The sequence below is a fragment of the Pelobates fuscus genome, chromosome 11 (genome assembly GCF_036172605.1).
Source record: "Pelobates fuscus isolate aPelFus1 chromosome 11, aPelFus1.pri, whole genome shotgun sequence".
Taxonomy (NCBI): Eukaryota; Metazoa; Chordata; class Amphibia; order Anura; family Pelobatidae; genus Pelobates; species Pelobates fuscus.
Window position 1 is genome coordinate 126741967 of NC_086327.1, and position 20934 is coordinate 126762900.

The following is a 20934-nucleotide window of genomic DNA, read 5'->3' on the forward strand; positions in this document are numbered from 1 at the left end:
TTATACCCTTGGATGCTCTCCTCCTAGTTGCTAAAGGTCTGGAGTCAGCATTATTACCCCAGACAAAGAAAAGTACTCCCTTGATGTTTTCCTTCCATAATCCTGCCATCAGACCTGCCCCAGCCCCCCCTGGGTTTCCTGTGCCCTTACCTCAGAGACACTCTATGTCCCAAGATTTCAAATCAGAACCTGTTATAACTGTGGTCAGTCGGACCACTTTCGGAAGGAGTGCCAAAACCCTAGGATGATCAAACAACAGCAACCAGCTGTAATCCTGGGGCGGCCTATCCTATGTTTCCTCAACCCCCTGTAGTGGCCCAGGCCCAGCCTCAGGCTGTTTACCCTCCACAGGGTTACCCTCAGACCGTTTATTCACCATCACCTGTTGATAACCAACCTGCATCTCATGGTTATACTGACTTTCCTTCTGATGGCTATGATACAGATGGTTATCAACAACCAAGTCGCCCTACACCTAACATTCATCATCCTGTGCGACGTGCAAAACACCAAGGTTACTCTGTGCCTGCAGCTCCCACCCGCCACTACACTGGCCCTGACCAGGCCCATTTAGATCTTCTACAATAGGTTACTGGCAAACCTGTGTCTAACACCTCTGTCATGGCAGTGTCTACAGGTGATAAAGGGGGGCCACTTGCTACCGTGGTCCTACCCATTGAAGGTCATCCAACTACTTTTCTAGTCGACACAGGTGCAGCCCGCAGTGTTCTCAGAGAACAAGACCTGCCTGACTCTTCTTTCCTGTCTAACATTGATGTTTCGTGTGTTGGTGTTGATGGTACTCCTCGTAACAACCCACTAACCAAGCTATTAAGGGTGGGCTCAGACATTCTCACACGTTTTGTTGTTTCTTCTACCTGCCCCATTAACTTACTAGGTGCTGATGTTCTCTCTCGTCTACAGGCCTCTATTTCCTTCACTTCTGATGGCCAGCTTCAGTTACTAACACCTCTCTCACTTAAGGATACGTCAGCTCTCTGTTTCTTACCTCTCCTACTCCATTTATAGACACCACGCCCCGAGGATGCAAGGGTCCCTGAGTTCCCCAGTGCCCTGGATAGGGTTCCAGCCAAACTTTGGTCCACAGGCCCAGATGGGCGCTTACAAGTACCTCCAGTGGTTGTTCAATTGGGTGAAGGAGCAAACCCACCATGAAGGCCGCAATATCCCTTGAAGCCTGCTCAGGCCCTTGCCATCTCCAAACAAGTTGAAAGCCTACTAGCAAAAGGTGCTCTTGTGAAATGTGTATCAAAATGTAACACTCATCTGTTTCCAGTGAAAAAGAAAACTGAAAAGGGCGAACCAGACCAATACCGCATGGTTCAAATCTCCATGCTGTCAATGATGTTACAGTCAGGGATACAGCCATTGTGCGAATCCACACACACTCCTGTCACAGATACCTCCTACAGGTAAGATTCTTCACTGTAATTGATCTAGCAAATGCCTTTTCCAGCGTGTCTCTGGATCCTTCATGCCAATTTCTGTTTGCATTCACACATGACCGCCAGCAGTATACTTGGACTGTTATGCATCAAGGTGCACAAAACTCACCCACTCAATTTGCTAAAGGTATGTCTACTGTATTGGAACCATGGCAGAAATCCCATCCAGATGTGGTTCTCCTCCAGTACGTGATGAGATGGTAATTGGCCAGGGCTGTGTTTGGCCCTGCCCTCGTCGTGCCTTCTTGACTAAGATGATCAGAATTGACAATATCAGCCAATCCAATGCTTTCCTATGAGAAAGCATTGTGATTGGCAGAGATCCTCAATTCTGATGATGTTGTAAAACATTGCTTAATAAGTAGGCGATATATAAATGTAAATGTACACAGAAACACACATTGATGTACATACACACAAACTTAAACTTACAAATGAACACATACACACATACAGAGACTCCTATACAAACACATTCACACACACACACACACACACACACACTTCACACACATACAGTCTCATATACATAAAACCACATTCATATATACACTCAGGCCATGAGGAGTCAGGCAAGGCCTAGGCAGAACAGGGATATGTGAGTGTGAGGGGAGTATATACAGAGGAATGTGGTAAAGTGATCTTGGGATGTGGGCAGAGTAGTATGGGGATGATGGGTGGGCTAGTATAAATAGATTGCCATCTTACAGAATAGCAGCCATCTTAATTATCAGTGTATTTATGCCCATACACAGTTACCCTCTACCTACGCACAAGACTTGCCACACATAGATTCAGATTCATAGCACATATGCATACACATAGATACACAAATAATTACTAACAATAAAGCACCTTTATTTATGGAAATAAAGCACCTTTAAAGTGCCAAACCCAAAAACCAAACACCCAATAAAAATGAAAAAAAGTGAATATAAATTATAAAAGGTGTGCTGTGCCACTTAGACAGAATGATGTGTCATTGTGATAACTTTTGAAAGTGCAATGTGCATTATCATTTAAAGATCAATATCCTTATACAGTGAACTTTCCAAGTGCAGGTGTATAGTATCCACAAAAATCTTACAATAGTGCAAATATATTATGCAGTGTAAATATAAAGTGTGATTACAATGTATGTAATAGCCACATCAACACACGCTACAGAATATACTTACAATACATTACCAATCAGGTAAGTAAATTGGATAAAAGTTCAGTGATGAATCATACAGTGGGGGAAAATGACAAAAAAAACTATAGTGTAATATTGCTTTACACACAGCAAGATAACATATGTAATGAAAACCACTCACAAATATAGAGCAGTAAAGTCTTCTCTAACTATAATCATTACAAATGTGCTCTGATACAAGCAGGCATGAAGCAGTACTACTGCACAGGTAAGATGTTTATTAATCTTCAACAATTTAAACCTGCACACAGAGTAAGAGCAATGCAGCACCTAGAGTCAGAGACTTTATTCAGCTGGCAAAGGATCCAAGGACAGAGAGGGTGCCTTCACCAGAGGGGTAAAGCTTGCAAAGGGGTTTACAAGCCTGGGATCCAAACATTCATTTAAATTAGTGATGAGAATCATGGTAAAGTTACATTATATTAAAAATATTGTTACCTTAAAAACATATTACAATTAAAGGGAGAGGTGAAAGGCAGATAGGGGAGATTTCATTATGTCATGACTAATGCTATGGCATCTCTGTTTGCTCAGGCGTGCTCCATTTGGAAATGTATGAGTGAGATCGACACGGTGCCAGGGTCAGTTCTCTGATGTTGATAAAAAGCCTGGAAAAACTCACCGTCACCTTGCTGAGCCAGTCCCCCTATGAACAAGGCAGTCCATAGCCCACTGGTCCCGGGCAGCCAGCTCACCAGCTCATGCCACCTGAAAATTGGTTTCCATGAGCTGTGATATGCAAGTAATGACACTGACAATTCTCCTTTGCTCCCTCACCAGCTGACAGTGAACATGCTTCAGGAATATGGTGCGGGGATGGTGGCAAGGGTGGAAAGCTGAATGAGGTCTCTGGATACAGGTGATGGTAGTAGTTGTGACAGCAACCCTGATAGTGCAGGTGGAACCAGATAAAAAGTGTTGCAACTGCATTGGCGGTAGGGGTGCTGGCACCTGGATGAGTGAGTTTGGCAACAGCAGCAGCTGCAGTAAGGGGAAGGTGGGGCTTAATGGAGAATTAGTTGATGGTGGAATGGGTGAAGTTGTAGAAGTTGTTAGTAGAAACGTCCTGACCTTATAATAAAATGCCCCTTGAGCTTTTTTTCCCAAGTCATCTTCCTGTAGGAGTCACATGTAGGAGGTTTTGGGAGGCAGCAAATCATACTCCCTCTGGGTGGTAGGAGACACAATGATTCTTTGTAGAGTAGGACCAGCAAGATATGGGAGATGGTCCATATGCTCAAATTTTCTCCACAGCGTTTGTAGAAAATGATCCAAAGGGTATTCCTCTGTATGAAGATTGTTCCTCGAAGTAAATGATGCAGAACAGGCACACAAATTAAAAGGCAAGTATTCACATTCAGTATGCGTGATCTTTGGATGTGAATACTTGCCTTTTAATTTGTGTGCCTGTTCTGCATCATTTACTTCGAGGAACAAGCTTCATACAGAGGAATACCCTTTGGATCATTTTCTACAAACGCTATTACCCGAAACAGGCTCTCAGAAATGGGATGTATTACTGAACTTTCCAGCATTTGATTTTTGGCTACCATCTGATCCTGTTTATACTTGGGGTATATTTGTGTGTTTTCTATTGGGTATATACACCTCCACTGTGCATGTATTGCATCTTATTTGTGGTATCACATATTTGCGCTGCACACTACTTTTGTTGTTTGCATTCACTTCTTGTTGTGGGATTTTGTGATTATTCCCATTAAGTGTGTCCTAGCTGCTTTTTCTTAGCGCCACGGATTGTACTGCTTTTTTCTGGATTTCAGACTTTCCCTAATACTGTATTGATAAAGAAGGCCCTAAAAGACTTACTTCCTGAAATCATCATGTATTGACAAGAGAATTACAAAATGTAGGGTATTTTGGCTCAAATGTTGCATTTCTATTGTAAATTGGTCACATTTCACTCTTTAGTAAATAAAAGATCAGTGTAATTTTTTTTAATCTGAGTGATTACTTAAAAATAAATTATTTGATCTGCTGAAGTCATGAGCACATTGAAATATATATCCGTGTTGATATTGACTTGCACTGACTCAAGATATGTCTTGTGTTGGTTAGTCAACAGGATCCACTAACCGATAATGTTAATTAACAAAGTATATAACAGCTTGCTGGTGACAGTATCATTATAGAACACTGCAGGCATTCAGAATGGACCCCAGCTCTCACAAACTTTATCATCTACATGAATGTGAACCAACAGAAAGGTTTAATGCATATTATTCTGGAACAACGGAAAAGTACATCACTGATGAGACTGTAAGATTTCCAATTGAACAGCTTTATAAGGTGGCAGGGCAAGGTATGTTCAGTTTAATACATTAATACATTTAACAATATTGCACATTTTCATTGGTATTATATATATATATATATATATATATATATATATATTTAAATTATTTTATTTTTGCAGTGCATAGACTAACATACAGGTATTTCAGGACATCATAGTAAAACAACGAGTTAAAAATAATAGTTTAGTAAACCAAAGGTAATGCACGTTTTGTGTAATGGTATATGCACTATGCACAGTCTGTCAGCCAGTAACAGGGTGAAAATTTACTGAATGAGCGACAACAGGTGTGTGGTGGAAATCATAAGAGTAAATAAGGAAAAAAAGTAGAGTGAAACATACAGCTTGTTTATGAGTGTAAGCTTCCAGGAGGCCCCTTAATCAGGTTATAAACATAAGCCCAGCAGGAGATAGGGATCATCCTATGACTTGCAGGGGCCTAACATAGATTCTCCACTAGGCCCTTAAGCTCACAGGGGTTGTGTTGCCCAATCACCATGTGGCAATCAGGTAAGTCCTGTGTGATTATAAGGGCCCCATGGTCCTGTGTGATTCAGGAGGCAGTACCGCGGCTTGTGCCCAATGATGAGTTGTAAAGTGTGTCTTTGCGTCAGTCGGGTCTGGGCTTGGTAGATGCCACCCTCTAGATCCACAACCGCACTTTGTGAGTACTCAGCATTGGTCCAATCTCCCAGCAACGTGGTACTCAGGTGCTCTGACAGCTTTGCCCAGAAGGACCCGAAAGGTCCGTGCAAGCGATGTTGGATGTTGTTGGTATCTCAGCTGAATTCGGAGACGCGCGTGGTGCTCGCCATCTTGTATACACTTTAGTACTAGTTGGTTGTTGAGCAGGTATGCCACACACCCTTAGTAGAGGTAGGGTGCCTAGGTGGAGCAGGCAGGGATCACCCCTACCGGTCTGAAGAAGGGGAAAATGGGGCACCAGTTGGCAGCACAAGCCAAGAGCAGAGATCGGCTGCTGGTCCACTCCTCCGGTCTCACTAGGTCGCCAAGCTTATTCTCTGTCCTCCACTAGGCCGCCAAGCTTATTCTCTGTCCTCCAGCAGTTTGGCCATCTAATGACATCAAAACACATTTCGGCTCAGGAACACCACAGACTTGACTTTTTTCTGTGACTTGAAAATTAGGGGCACACAGTAGACAGATGGATATTTTTGGAGATTGCCTGAAAATTCGGTGCTGCATTCTACAGGCCCCTGAAAAAACAACTCGGCTCTGAAGAGGATATGGAAGTATGTCACAGCCAATGATGGATGGTTGGGTGGGTGGATGGATAAGACATATGATCTCATCTATCTGGCAAATCTGTGACATCTCTATTTCTGAGAAGTCTATTTTCAGTTAGGTAGATTTCAGTCTTTCCAGAATTCTGAATTGATAAAAAGGCTCCAAAAGAATTAATTAATTCCTTAAATCATCACATGTGGACAAGAGAATTACAAAATGTAGTGTATTTTGGATCAAATGTTGCATTTCTATTGTGAGTTGGTCAGATTTCGCTGTTTAGTAGATAACTCTCTAAAAGATCAGTATAATATTAAAGAGGTTATCTGAGCGATTAATTAATATTTTTTATTTTATCAGTTCAAGTCATGAGAACATTGTAATATATCTGTGTTGATATTGACTTGCACTGACTCATGATACATCTCGTGTCAGTTAGTCAACAGGATCCACTAACTGATAATGTTAATAATTAACAAAGTATATAGCAGCATGCTGGTGACATTATCCTCATAGACCACCATACGGATTCAGAATGGACCCCAGCTCTCACAAACGCTATCATCTCCATGAATGGGAATCAAAAGACTTTATGCTCTATGTTCCTCATTCATTGTCAGTGGTTTAGGGGTTAAGAATTAAGCAGCCATCAGTTTAACTTCAGGCCACTTCTTCTCCAGTTTCCAGACTGGGATATGGGGTTTAGTCTTGCACATAGTCCTGCTCGTTTTCCTAAGGGAATGGCTCCCTTCATCTCCCCAATCCCTTTCAAATATACCCAAGTTGTCTAATTAATTAAAAACTTGTGCCTCCACTCCAGCATTTACAATTAATCTGGCGGTGACCATCTTGGCTGTTCACTCTCTTTTTAATTTCTTTTCAATTTATTTTATATCCTTTATAAAACTAACTTTTATACTATTAGGATTCTAATCTCATATTTATTTTATGTTTCCATTTCTATTTTGACTTTTATTATTGCGATATTCTACTGAATGTTTTGTCACATGATCAATAATGTCACTAAGTAAAATTATGTAATTGTGATGCTTTTTAAACAGGATAGGCCTCTCATGCTGTAACATTCTGAAACAGGTGAAACGCGTTAGTGTTTTAAAAAGCACTTGTATGCTATTTGGAGCCTCCTAGCCTATCCTTTTAAACACCCAAAAGTTTTATCATCAGGAACCTAAAGACTCGCATGTGATCAGGGCTGCCATCAGACATTTTGGGGCCCCTGACAAAGCACAAGGTCTGGGCCCCCCCCCCGACCCCTCCCTCCCGGGCCCGCCCACGCCCTACCTAGTCCGCTGACAATGATGCGGGACTGAATGTGGTGTGTATAGTGTAAGTGAATTAGAATGTGTGTAATGGATGTAGTGTTTGTGTGTATTAGATACTGTTTGTGCAGTGAATGCAGAGTGTGTTAGTGTAGCAGATGCAGTGTGTATAGTGAACGCAGAGTGTGTTTGAGTAGTGGATGTAGTGTGTGTACAGTGATGCAGTGTTTGTATGTACTAGATGAAATGTGTTTAGTGGATGCAGTGTCTGTAGTTGATGTAGTGTGTGTATTAGACGCAGTGTCTGTGTATAGTGAATGCAGAGTGTTTCAATTTGTGGTGGATGTAGTGTGTGTACTGTGAATACAGGATGTTTGTGTAGTGGATGCTGTGTGTACAGTTAATGCAGAGTGTGTGTCGTATAGTGAATCCAGAGTGTGTGCATAGTTTAGTGAATGCAGAGTGTGTGCATAGTTTAGTGAATGCAGAGTGTGTGTTAGTGTGTAATGAATGCAGAGTGTGTGTTAGTGTGTAGTGAATGCAGAGTGTGTCAGTGTAATGAATGTAGTGTGTGTGTTAGTGCAGCGAATGCAGAGTGTTTGTAAATGTGTAGTGAATGCAGAGTGTGTGTTAATGTGTAGTGAATGCAGAGGGTGTGTTAGTGTGTAGCGGATGCAGAGTGTGTGTTAGTGTAGTGAATGCAGAGTGTTAATGTGTAGTGAATGCAGAGAGTGTTTGAGTAGTGGATGTAGTGTGTGTACAGTGATGTAGTGTGTGTTTGTGTAGTGGATGTAGTGTTTGTATGTACTAGATGAAATGTGTTTAGTGGATGCAGTGTCTGTAGTGGATGTAGTGTGTGTATTAGACACAGTGTCTGTGTATAGTGAATGCAGAATGTTTCAATTTGTGGTGGATGTAGTGTGTGTACTGTGAATACAGGATGTTTGTGTAGTGGATGCTGTGTGTACAGGTGATGCAGAGTGTATGTTAGTGTAGTGAATGCAGAGTGTGTGTCAGTATAGTGAATCCAGAGTGTGTGCATAGTTTAGTGAAGGCAGAGTGTGTGTTAGTGTGTAATAAATGCAGAGTGTGTGTTAGGGTGTAGTGAATGCAGAGTGTGTCAGTGTAATGAATGTAGTGTGTGTGTAAATTTGTAGTGAATGCAGAGTGTGTGTTAATGTGTAGTGAATGCAGAGAGTGTCTTAGTGTAGTGAATGCAGAGAGTGTGTTAGTGTAGTGAATGCAGAGAGTGTGTTAATGTGTAGTGAATGCAGAGTGTGTGTTAATGTGTAGTGAATGCAGAGGGTGTGTTAGTGTGTAGCGGATGCAGAGTGTGTGTTAGTGTAGTGAATGCAGAGAGTGTGTTAGTGTGTAGCGGATGCAGAGTCTGTGTTAGTGTAGTGAATGCAGAGAGTGTGTTAGTGTGTAGCGGATGCACAGTGTGTGTTAGTGTAGTGAATGCAGAGTGTGTTAGTATGTAGCGGATGCAGAGTGTGTGTTAGTGTAGTGAATGCAGAGTGTGGTAATGTGTAGCGAATGCAGAGTGTGTGTCAGTATAGTGGATGCAGTGAGTGTGTTAGTGTGTAGTGTATGCAGAGTGCATGTTGTATTAGTGAATGCAGTGTGTGTATTGTATTAGTGTATGCACTGTGTGTGTAAGTGTATGCAGTGTGTGTTGTATTAGTGTATGCAGTGTGTGTGTTTGTGTATGCAGTGTGTGTTGTGTCAGTGTATGCAGAGTGTGTTGTGTTAGTGTATGCAGTGTGTGTTGTGTTAGTGTATGCAGTGTGTTGTGTCAGTGTATGCAGAGTGTGTGTTGTGTCAGTGTATGCAGTGTGTGTGTTGTGTCAGTGTATGCAGTGTGTGTGTGTTGTGTTAGTGTATGTGGTGTGTGTGTTGTGTTAGTGTATGCGGTGTGTGTGTTGTGTCAGTGTATGCGGTGTGTGTTGTGTTAGTGTATGCGGTGTGTGTGTTGTGTCAGTGTAGGCAGAGTGTGTGTTGTGTTAGTGTATGCGGTGAGTGTGTGATGTCAATGTATGCAAAGTGTGGGTTGTGTAAGTGTATGCAGTGTGTGTTGTGTCAGTGCATGCAGAGTGTGTTGTGTCAGTGTATGCAGAGTGTGTGTTGTGTTAGTGTATGCAGTGTGTGTTGTGTTGGTATATGCAGTGTGTGTGTTGTGTCAGTGTATGTAGTGTGTGTTGTGTTAGTGTATGTAGTGTGTGTGTGTGTGTTGTGTCAGTGTATGTAGTGTGTGTGTTGTGTCAGTGTATGCAGTGTGTGTGTTTTGTCAGTGTATGTAGTGTGTGTGTGTGTGTGTGTGTTGTGTCAGTGTATGCAGTGTGTGTGTTTTGTCAGTGTATGTAGTGTGTGTGTGTGTTATGTCAGTGTATGTAGTGTGTGTGTGTGTGTGTTATGTCAGTGTATGTAGTGTGTGTGTGTGTTGTGTCAGTGTATGTAGTGTGTGTGTGTAAATTTGTAATGAGGAGGGGGAGGGGGGGGGTCATTTTAACATTATTAAAAAAAAAAAAAAATTTGATTAATTAAATTGTTTCTCCCCCTCCCTGCTTACCTGTGTCTAGGGAGGGGGGAGATTCCATCCCCGGTGGTCCGGTGGCATGGTGGGGCCCCCCGGCTCCCTGTTGCCGCAGAGGGGGCCCAGGCCTCCAGCTTCTCCTCTTCTCTCCTCCAATAACTCTCGCGAGACCCGCGGAGCGTTGCCATGGCAACCGGGTCTCGTGAGAGTTATTAGCAGGGAGGAGAAGAGAAGAGGCTGGAGGCCTGGGCCCCCTCTGCGGCAACAGGGAGCCGGGGGCCCGCGGCTGCACACATAGATCGCGATATTCGCGATCTATGTATGCAGAGAGGGAAAGTGGGGCCCAGGACTGCCAGAGCAGTCCGGGCCCCCCAGGGCCGCCGGGCCCGTGACAACTGTCACGGTTGTCACCCCCTGATGGCGGCCCTGCATGTGATATTCTTGGTGGGGATTATTCCACCTACGCCTCCTATACTGAGCAATATTTAATTTGCTCCTCGCTTGTGAGTATACCTCCTTTCTCTACTTCTAGTTTTATTTTGGATCATACAGAGAGCACTGTATTGTGTTTTTATCTTCCCTCCTATGCACTGAGGATACTTGATTGCTGCTTTGCTGCAATTTGGTAAAGGAATACCCTTACATACCCTGAAGACACCTTTGTGAGTGCACCAAGGCCATAATCATATCCACAGAAGGGGATTGTACCCTCCAGGCGCACAGGCTGCACAGGCTAATGAAATGTGCTATGTGTACGGCAAGGTAAAATGTATGAAAAGTAGAACATAACTTGCCTAACCTACAATCTGTATCTAGCCACAAAGTATTTACATGCATTATGTCAAGTATTCTGACAGTAAAAAAAATAAATAGGGAACATACCCTGAGGCAACATGTTATGTGTGAAACAACATTATAGTCTTAATGCTTCTAAAATATGTGTGTTTTTAGGATTTAAAAAAAAAATAAAAAAAATTGTAATTTGAATGAAGTCTCAATTCTTCTAAAATTAAGCAACCGTAGGAGAGCCCTGTTGGCTAGCTTGAAGGACGAGTTGGATAAGATGAAGAACAAAAGTTCTAAAGTTATATTAAAATGTAATAGTAATCATATTCAAATGTATTAACTTTCAGCTCTTTCAATCAAATCTAAGTTAAAAAAACAGATTTAAAGTAATTTTGGAGAAGTTTTTATCTTTGTTTATGGTTTTATTTCGGGACTTTTTCACTGCAGGTCAAATTACAGGAGACTATTTGATTGATATTTCTTCTGGTTGTAACATTCACCATCTATTGCCCATGTTTGAGTTTTTCAAAGACATCACTATTTTAGAATTTGGTGATCTCGGTGTGAAGGAACTAGTGAAATGGAAGCATAGGGAGTCAGAAAGCTATGACTGGACTCATGCCTTATCGATCATGGAAGAATTGCAAGGTTCAAGGTAACAGTCTTGTTTTTGCAAAATATAGATTTATAGTTAATTATGTGTGACGGACCACCTGGCACCCCGACTGGGTACCTCCACCAATCGATGCTTCCTGATGCTGAGGACCATAAGCACCGCACCGGACGCCATAAGCACCATATACACCAAAAACCGCCGCAGCTTGGTTGGGGTCTCGCCGTCTCTTCCCACCCTGGACCAAACTCCTGGATTCAGGGACTCAGTGGGAAGGCCTCTCCTCTAAGAGAGTACAGCTGTGAAGCTCTTACAAGAGCTAGTAGTGATAGCTGTATAACAGGAACTCTGTGTATAACAGTAGAACTCTGTGTTGAATTTTAATGGTGCCAAACTGGCCTTTTATAACAATCCCCATGCAAGGGGTTCGCCCACATGGACCTTGTTGGGGACTCCAAGACAAAGACACAGACCAATAAGAACAGTGATTAAATACACGAAACTCCCATAACAAACATACAATCCCTCCTTTCTGCCTGGGAGATAATTGAGTCAGACACTGTATCAATTCAATTATCTCCTGGCAGAAAAACACATATTTCTAAAAAGTCCCACAAGTACCCCAAAACACACATCCCCACCATTGTTACATCCCCTGATAGCCCTGATCTGGGTGACCAACATATACCAAAATCACCCAGATCAGTTCAAGGAATCAGGAATTTTATGGAAGACATTTATTTGACCGACCGCAGGCATGGTTCCATAGCCAAAAATAGTTCCATAGAATCGTGGCCAAGTGCCGCTGGAGGACCGACCGGGAAACGCGAGGGCATTCACAGCTAAGTCCCCCTTAAGTCTATTTGTGGTTTTAGTCCATGCAAACAAGATGTCCGCCACCTTGTGGTCGAATGGCACTTCAAATGGCTTCAGGAGTTCGAAGTGCCGCTTCGAAAGTTCGAATTGTTCCTGTTATAAGTCCCAACAGGCACAAATAGTGTTTTCAACCAGGGTTTAACCCCGGGGACCATAGTCAGAGAGTAAGAGGCTGGCAAGTATGCCCCTCCAAGGACCAGTGATGAGGTCCAATTCGTCAAAATTAGCATAAGAAGCTATTGGGAATTAAAAGACAAACCTAACCATGTAGTAGATCAGGGACAGAATTCAGGTATTTTTGAATATTTATTTATTGTTTATAATCTCTGTCACATAGACATTCACATATCTCAAAAGAATGGATGGGGCTCTCTATACAGACATTGGTTCTCAATGATTAGTGAAATTTAATAAAGCAAAAAACAGTCTGTCGCTTCTCCAATGTAGAGTGCTGTTATTTTGTTTTGATAACATTTTATCATCAATGTACAAAAAAATAATAAATTTTTAAGATTTTTAAGATTATTTTCCGTGTGCATATCTCTACTATACTTTTGTTAACAAAATCAGTAGTATAATGCCTGAGCTTTGTAATTCTATTGAAGAGCCATTGTTTTCAGGGGAGATTTGTCCAGCTGCTTTTGGCATCAGATGTTCATTAAAGGGACCCTCCAGTGCCAGGAAAACAAACCATTTTCCTGGCACTGCAGGTCCTCTCTTCCTCCCACCCCCCATCCCAGGTTGCTGAAGGGGTTTAAACCCCTTCAGTGACTTACCTGCATCCAGCGCTGATGTCCCTCGGAGCTGGTTCAGGGTCCGCCCACGCTCCTCCCCCGCCGACATCACCCGGCGGGGGATAACGATTGCGCATGCGCCGCCACCGCCGGGGGAGGCCTAATGCGCATGCGCACGCGCATTAAACCTCCCCATAGGAAATCCTTTCCTATGGGGATTTTAGTGACGCTGGAGGTCCTCACACAGCGTGTGTGCTAGAATCTGAGAAGTGCCCTCTAGTGGCTGTCTAGTAGACAACCACTAGAGGAGAAGTTAACCCTGCAATGTAAATATTGCAGTTTATGAAAACTGCAATATTTACAGTTGCAGGGTTAAGGGTAGTGGGAGTTGGCACCCAGACCACTCCAATGGGCAGAAGTGGTCTGGGTGCCTGGAGTGTCCTTTTAAGTTCATTAAGTGTGTTTATTTTTACATATATGTTTATGTCTAATTGTTATGTTTAATTTTTGTGATATCAAATAAATAGGTTGCTTTTTGGGAAATACTGCTACCAGTCTTTTTAATAGAAGTAGAAAATTCAAACATTATTTTCTTCATTGGTCATGCACCTCATCATATAGCCTTGATGACACTTTCCCACAGTATGCATGTGTGCACCACAGAGATCCTAAGCAATAAAACACACTGTTAACCTAAATCACGGTGTGTATGAGTGTATCACAAATAGGCATGTGCATGGGGAAAATATTCGTCTCGGATCGGCATTCCGATAATCGGGACTTCATCATTTCGGGACTTCAGCAATTCGGCACTTCGACACTTCGGAACTTCGGCAACTTCAGCACTTCAGCACTTGACAATTTCGGAACTTCGGCACTTCGGAACTTCGCCACTTCGGAACTTCGGCAACTTCGGAACTTCGGATCTTTTTTTTTTTTTTTAATTCTTTATTTTTCTTGTGCATTTGATTACATAACAGAGGTACCTGTAGCGCCACGATAGCGATTACAGGCAGTTCAATGGCTTACATTGTCATGGCAGAAATAAACAGCACATTTTTAATGAGAAAAATAACAGACTGGGAACATTTTAAAGATTTTAAACATGCTATATACAGGCTAGCTTTGTATGACTGTTGCGGTGGGTCACGATGGGGGTTTCAAGCTTGAGACAGTAAACATACAGTGGTTCTAGCGTATATAGTAGTGGTTGGATATGATTAAACATTGCCTAACTAGCTAAGGATATCGGTCGATGCCACGACAGTTTAGGTAAGTACTGCATCTTCACTGTAATTCGCAGGCATGGCATTAAAGTGGCACACTTTTGTTTACGGTGTAGGCATATAGTATGAACATCAACAGATTATATTAGCTGACATTAGAGATCGGTGCAGTGAAATGCTTAAAGAGTGGCTTCAGGTTATATTCGTAGTCATATTGTATAAGCACGGTTGCAGTTAGCAGTAACTTAATGTACTAATACATTTAACAGTTAAACTATGTGTATTTAAGCTTAGACACATCATACAGCAGTTAACATTGCTAGAGTTAGCCTTCATTGTGTAGCCATGTTTCTATTCTCTCTGAGTATAAAGGTGCTCTCTGCAGACAGTGTCGTGGGCTGTAGGCCCCTCAGTGTGTCAGTCCAGGGTGTATCAACCTATGCCCATTCTGGAGGCCTTGATTGCATTCCCAGGCTGGTGATCGGACTGGGCTTCTCTGCATGAGAGTACTGGGCGCCTCTCCAGCCATTGCCGTCTTGCAACTGTGCTTCCCGCCAGGGCTGGGAGCTGTTGCCGTGGGTTGAGTGGTAGCTGTCGAGGTGGGTGACCCTCCGGCTTCTGGGGGGTGCTTCGTTCATGCCTTGTCTTTCCCTGGCGCCTGTTTAGCCGGCTAGCTGCTCTGGAGGCCTGAGGCAAGGGGTCATAGTGGCGGTGTCGGGCATATGGACGCTTGGCAGTAAGACAGTCCTCGCTTGTGGAGTATCGCCCAGAAACTCATACAGAGCTGGTCAAAAGGCTGCGATGGTTGTTTTGTGCTCGTGATGCTTGATTTGGGCCTTTGCTGGGCCACCATCTTGGCTGAGTTTCGGCAGGGCAGCGTGGCCGGTAAGTCCGTTGTCGGGCTTGCTTTGTGTGGTCAGTGGAGACCGGGATAACTACCACCGGTCCAGGGGGGGGAGGATTTGGTGCTTGCCGGTTTGCTCCAGAGCTCCGGCGTCGTGGAGTGCGGCCGCCTCTCCCCTGTACTGGTTCCAGTAGGCCGCACCCAGCTTTCAGTTCTTCGGGTTCCGACGGGCATCGGAGTTATAACTCCCGCTTCTGTAGTGCACTCCCAACGTAGGTAGTGCACCTTTTGAAGCCTTTGGGCTTCGTTGCCACCGTTATTTCTCCGATTTTTCTTCCGCCGGGCAGGAGTTCCTGGGACCCACGTCCACACCGCTTGGTGGTCAGGCTCCACCCCCCGTCAGGCTCCACACCCCCGGAACTTCAGATCTTTGAAACTTCGGAACTTCGGCACTTCGGCAACTTCGGCACTTCAGAACTTCGGAACTTCGGCACTTCAGAACTTCGGCACTTCGGAAACTTCGGAACTTTGGCAACTTTGGCAACTTTGGAACTTCGGCAACTTCGGAACTCCGGCATTTCGGGACTTTTGTTGCAGCCGCTTGGTAGATAACTCCCTAATTCCCACGGTATTAGGGAGTTATCTACCAAAAGGCTGAAAGACCTAAATTGGTATTTCAGACAAATTTACTAATACTAAGTAAAAATTACTTAGTATTAGTAAATTTTGCCCCTACTCGCTATACCGCGAGCAGGGGCATGTCTATTAAACAGTGAGCAGTCTGTGGCTGCTCACTGTTAAAAAAATAAATACATTTAAAAAAAAGGGTCCCCCCTCCCTGAGCGGGTGGGGACCCTAAAGTAAAAAAAGGGGGGAGGACCTATTGTCCTCCCCACCGGCCCCCACCCCTGAGCGGTGGGTGGGGGCCCTAAACAACAATAAGGGGGAGGGACCTAATGTCCTCCCCCCGGCCCCCACCCCTGAGCGGTGGGTGGGGGCCCTTAAAAAGAATAAGGGGGGACACCTAATGTCCTCCCCCTGGCCCCCACCCCTGAGCGATGGGTGGGGGCCCTAAATACAAATGGGGGGACCTAATGTCCTCCCCCATGGCCCCCACCCCTGAGCAGTGGGTGGGGGCCCTAAATACAAATGGGGGGGACCTAATGTCCTCCCCGTGGCCCCCACCCCGGAGCGGTGGGTGGGGGCCCTAAACAAGAATAATGTGGGGAACCTAATGTCCTCCCCCGGCCCCACCCCTGAGCGGTGGGTGGGGGCCTAAACAAGAATAAGGGGGACCTATTGTCCTCCCCCCTGGCCCCCACCCCTGAGAGGCAGGTGGGGGCCCTAAATACAAATGGGGGGACCTATTGTCCTCCCCCTGGCCCCCACCCCTGAGCGGTAGGTGGGGGCCCTAAACAAAAATAAGGGGGGACCTATTGTCCTCCCCCCTGGCCCCCACCCCTGAGCGGCAGGTGGGGGCCCTAAATACAAATGGGGGGACCTATTGTCCTCCCCCCTGGCCCCGACCCCTGAGCGGTGGGTGGGAGCCCTAAACAAGAATAAGGGGGGGAACCTAATGTCCTCCCCCCTGGCCCCCACCCCTGAGCGGTGGGTGGGGGCCCTAAATGAAAATTTAACCCCCCTCCCCCCAGGTGACTAGGGGTCCCCAAACCCCTAATCACCCCCTCCCCCCAAAAATAAACTCCTACCTACCCCCCTCACCCTAAAAATAATGAGGGGGGACCATTTAACTAAGTACCTTTAAAAATAAAAATAAACTTACCATTCAATGTTTTCTTTCTTCTAAAATCTTCTTTTTTCAGCCCCAAAAAAGGGCAAATAAATATCCATAATAACCGACGCAATTTAAAAAAAAAAAAAAAACACCTTGGAACTTCGGCACTTCAGCAATTCGGCACTTCGGCACTACTACACTTCGGAAATTCGGTAATTTCAGCACTTCGGGACTTCAGCAGTTCGGCACTTCGGCAATTCAATTATTAGGACATTCGGAAGCACCCGAATGTCCGGATTACCTGAAATTCAGCCGAATTTTAATTCGGACCGAAACTAATTGCACATGTCTAATGACAAAGCTCAACAGACATAAACCTGTCAGCATTGATCAGTGTGTACGACTGCACTACAGAGCTCCATAGCAATACATTTCACAATCTCACCAGAACAAAACTCTCAGGAATAGTTTATCAGAATAATGAAAACGTACATTTTATGTGTGCAGAATAAGGGTGGGAAATAAAAAGCAAAAAAAAACCCTAAAAGAATATATAAATTTAAAAGAATGTAACAGTAAAAAGAAATAACTATTTAAGTGTTATAGTAATCTCTCACGGGTGGTATAAATAAGTCTCAAATTAATCAAGACACCATAAATCTACTTCCACATTTAGGCCATAGGATTAGATGGTTTTTAGTTTATTTACCCAAAAGGCTTCTCTACGTGCCAGGTTTCTTTCATCCTATTACTCTTTCTTTAGCGTACCTGTGACAAAAAAGTGATATCCCCAAAAATGCAAGCTTTCTGAAGTCAAATATGAAGAGTAGATTTATGATTCTTAATTTAATAAGTAACATTATCAAGCGATAATACACCCCCTCACACTCACATATCTAAATATGCGTATATATAAAGAGCATTATACATTACTTGCACACAGGTGGTAATCAAGGTCATCAATATAGGAAGAAACATTTCTACCTAAATATATACATAGACATGTTTTGAATATTTGTTTACATATACTGTAACGGTTCTCTGTAGTGGCTGTGTTGCTTAGACTGTTTCTTTGTAGATAAAACATTAACCTGCCCCTCTACCCCCTTGCAGAAATTAACATAACCCCTTGCCTTCACTGTCAATCACTGTGATGATTCATGTAACTTTTTGTGAAGATACATTCTGATTTATTGTGAAGACATGCTTCACCAGAAAAGAAACAGCATCATTTATGACGGTGTATCAATTCTAGTCTTTAGCAAGGTCACATGCATATGTGGGTTTCAATATGACCTCATATGATCTACATAGAAACATAGCAGCTCCGTTAGTCCAACCTTTACGTAACATAATATAGCTTAGTAATACAACCTCACCTCATGCATTGTTATTATAATTATATATATATACAATTTTAAGATTTCCTTTTAGCTATTGGCAAACAAATACTAGACTTGTGAAACAGTTCAACACATTGATTGTCTGAAACAAATCCCTTTGATTCGTATTTAAACTCATCAATTTGTTCTGAAACTAAATGGAAATTCCAGCTCCGAAATACAACTATCAAATGAATCAATATGTTTAAACACGAACCGAACCTTTGCCCAATTCTAATAAATATGCTGAACAAGACTTATTTTTAAATAAGTAAAAACAAAACAGAGCAAATCAATACTCCTTCTAAAGACATGCTACAGATCACGTGTTGTATGTGTCTCCATTGTATGTATGTATTAAACTTTTAGCCATCTGGTTATATTTTTCAGCTTCAAGGGCAATGAAATGGAAAATGCTTCAAGAAGAAATATCTCACACATTCTAAAATGTGATTTCACCAAGGAAAACATTACAGATCCAGTTGTTCTACCAAAAGCAGACTGCATGCTCAGTTTGTTCGTTTTCCATCTGGTTTGTGAAGATCTAGACGAATACTGCCGGAACCTGAAAAAAGTGTCATGCTTGCTAAAACTGGGTGGGCATCTACTGCTATTTGGATTATTCAATGCAAAATATTACACTATAGGTGGGAGCAAATATCACTTGTTAACATCTGATTGAAAAACGTCTGTAGAGGAGGCTATGAGAGATGCAGGATTTGTTATCGAACACCTGGAACTGATTGAAAGCAAAATGTGGAATTATACAATATATTCGGAAAATTTGTTTTTTTATTAAAGCCTTAAAAGAGAGCAATGTTGTTGTTTAAAATGGGAATTCACCCAATGTTCCATCTTAAATGGAATGCATACTTGAAAATTGATTCACTCTTTTCAGAATGCATTATATAATTAACACACTAAATACATTTTTGTTAACAAAATAACTTAATATTTTTTACTTTTTTTAATTTCCTAGTGCTTGCTACTGACAATTGCACAACACAGTAGGGAAAGGCAGTGTTTACATTGCAGCCTAGAAACACCTCTAGTGGCTTCTCCTCAGAAGGCCACTAGAGGTGCTTCCTGGGGCAGTGCTGCACAGTGTGTAGCTCGGACGCTGAACTTTCCTCATAAAAATGCATTGATTCAGTGCATCTCTACGAGGAGATGGTGATTGGCCAGGGCTGTCTTTTACTCTGCCCTTGTTCTGCCTTCTTGGCTGATATTATCAGAATTGACTATCTCAGCCAATGCATGGCTTTACTAGCATTGTGACTGGCTGAGATCCTCACTTCTGATGATGTTGTAAAGGACTGCGTAATAAGTAGGCAATATATAAATGCATAGAGAGAGTGATAGACTTCTTGACTTGAAAATCAAGGTGTACACAATAGAAAGCTGTATATTTTTAGGGAAGGTAGAGAGTGCATGAAAATTATGTGCTGCATTCTGCTGCATTAGGTTGGATTTCAGTCTTTCCTTAATGCTGTATTGATAAAGAAGGCTCTAAAAGACTTCCTGAAATCATCATGTATTGACAAGAGAATTTCAAAATGTGGGGTATTTTTGCTCAAAATGTTGCATTTCTATTATAAGTTGGTCACATTTCGCTCTTTAGTAAATAACCCTCTAAGAGATCAGTGTAATTTTTAAGTGGTTATATGAGTGATTACTTAAAAAATAAATTATTTGATCAGCTGAAGTCATGAGCACATTGTAATATATCTTTGTTGACATTGACTGGCACAGACTCAAGATATGTCTCGTGTTGGTTAGTCAACAGGATCCACTAACTGATAATGTTAATTAACAAAGTATCTAACGGCTTGCTGGTGACATTATCACCATAGAACACTAGAGTCATTCAGAATGGACCCCAGCTCTCACAAACGCTATCATCTACATGAATGTGAACCAACAGACAGGTTTAAAGCATATTATTCGGGAACAACGGAAAAGTATATCACTGAAGAGACTGTAAGATTTCCAATGGAGCAGCTTTATAAGGTGGCAGGGCAAGGTATGTTCAGTTTAATACATTAATACATTTAAAAATATTTCACAATTTCATTAGTATTATATATATATATTTTAAATTCTTTATTTTTTGCAGTGCATAGAGTAAAATACAGGTATTTCAGGACATCATAGTAAAACAATACGTTCAAAAGAAAAGAGTAGCTTAGTACATCAAAGGTAATGCACTTTTTGTGTAATGGTATACGCACTATGCACAGTCTGTCAGCCAGTAGCAGGGTGAAAATTTACGTTATGAGCGACAACAGGTGTGGTGGAAATCATAACAGTAAATAAGGAATAAAAGTAGAATGAAACATACAGCTTGTCTATGAGTGTAAGCTTCCAGGAGGCCCCCAATCAGGTTAAAAAACATAAGCCCAACAGGAGATAGGGAAATATAAATAAACTGCTGGCTATATGAAGGCTGTAGAGGTGTTCTTGGGGCATCGCACCAACATATGGTAGACCTGCTTCCAGCTGCGACATCATCCTATGACTTGCAGGGGCCTAACATAGATTCTCCACTGGAGTCCTGGTACTAGGCCCATAAGCTCACAGTTCTTGTGATGCGGGATCACCTTGTGGCAATCGGGTTAGTCCAGTGTGATAATAAGGCCCCCAAAGTAGTCCTGCAGCTTGTGCCCCATGACAAGTCGCAAAGTGTGTCTTTGCGCCAGTCGGGT

At 42.7% G+C, this 20934-nt stretch overlaps 1 protein-coding gene across 1 annotated transcript; it reads left to right on the forward strand.

Moving 5' to 3' along the window:
* The first annotated feature begins 4830 nt into the window (after positions 1 to 4830).
* Positions 4831 to 18911, forward strand: LOC134576992 (indolethylamine N-methyltransferase-like). The gene is made up of 3 exons (XM_063435642.1): positions 4831 to 4981; positions 11267 to 11474; positions 18620 to 18911. The coding sequence occupies exons 1-3, from the start codon at positions 4831 to 4833 to the stop codon at positions 18909 to 18911; spliced, it is 651 nt and encodes a 216-aa protein (XP_063291712.1).
* The last annotated feature ends 2023 nt before the right edge of the window (positions 18912 to 20934 follow it).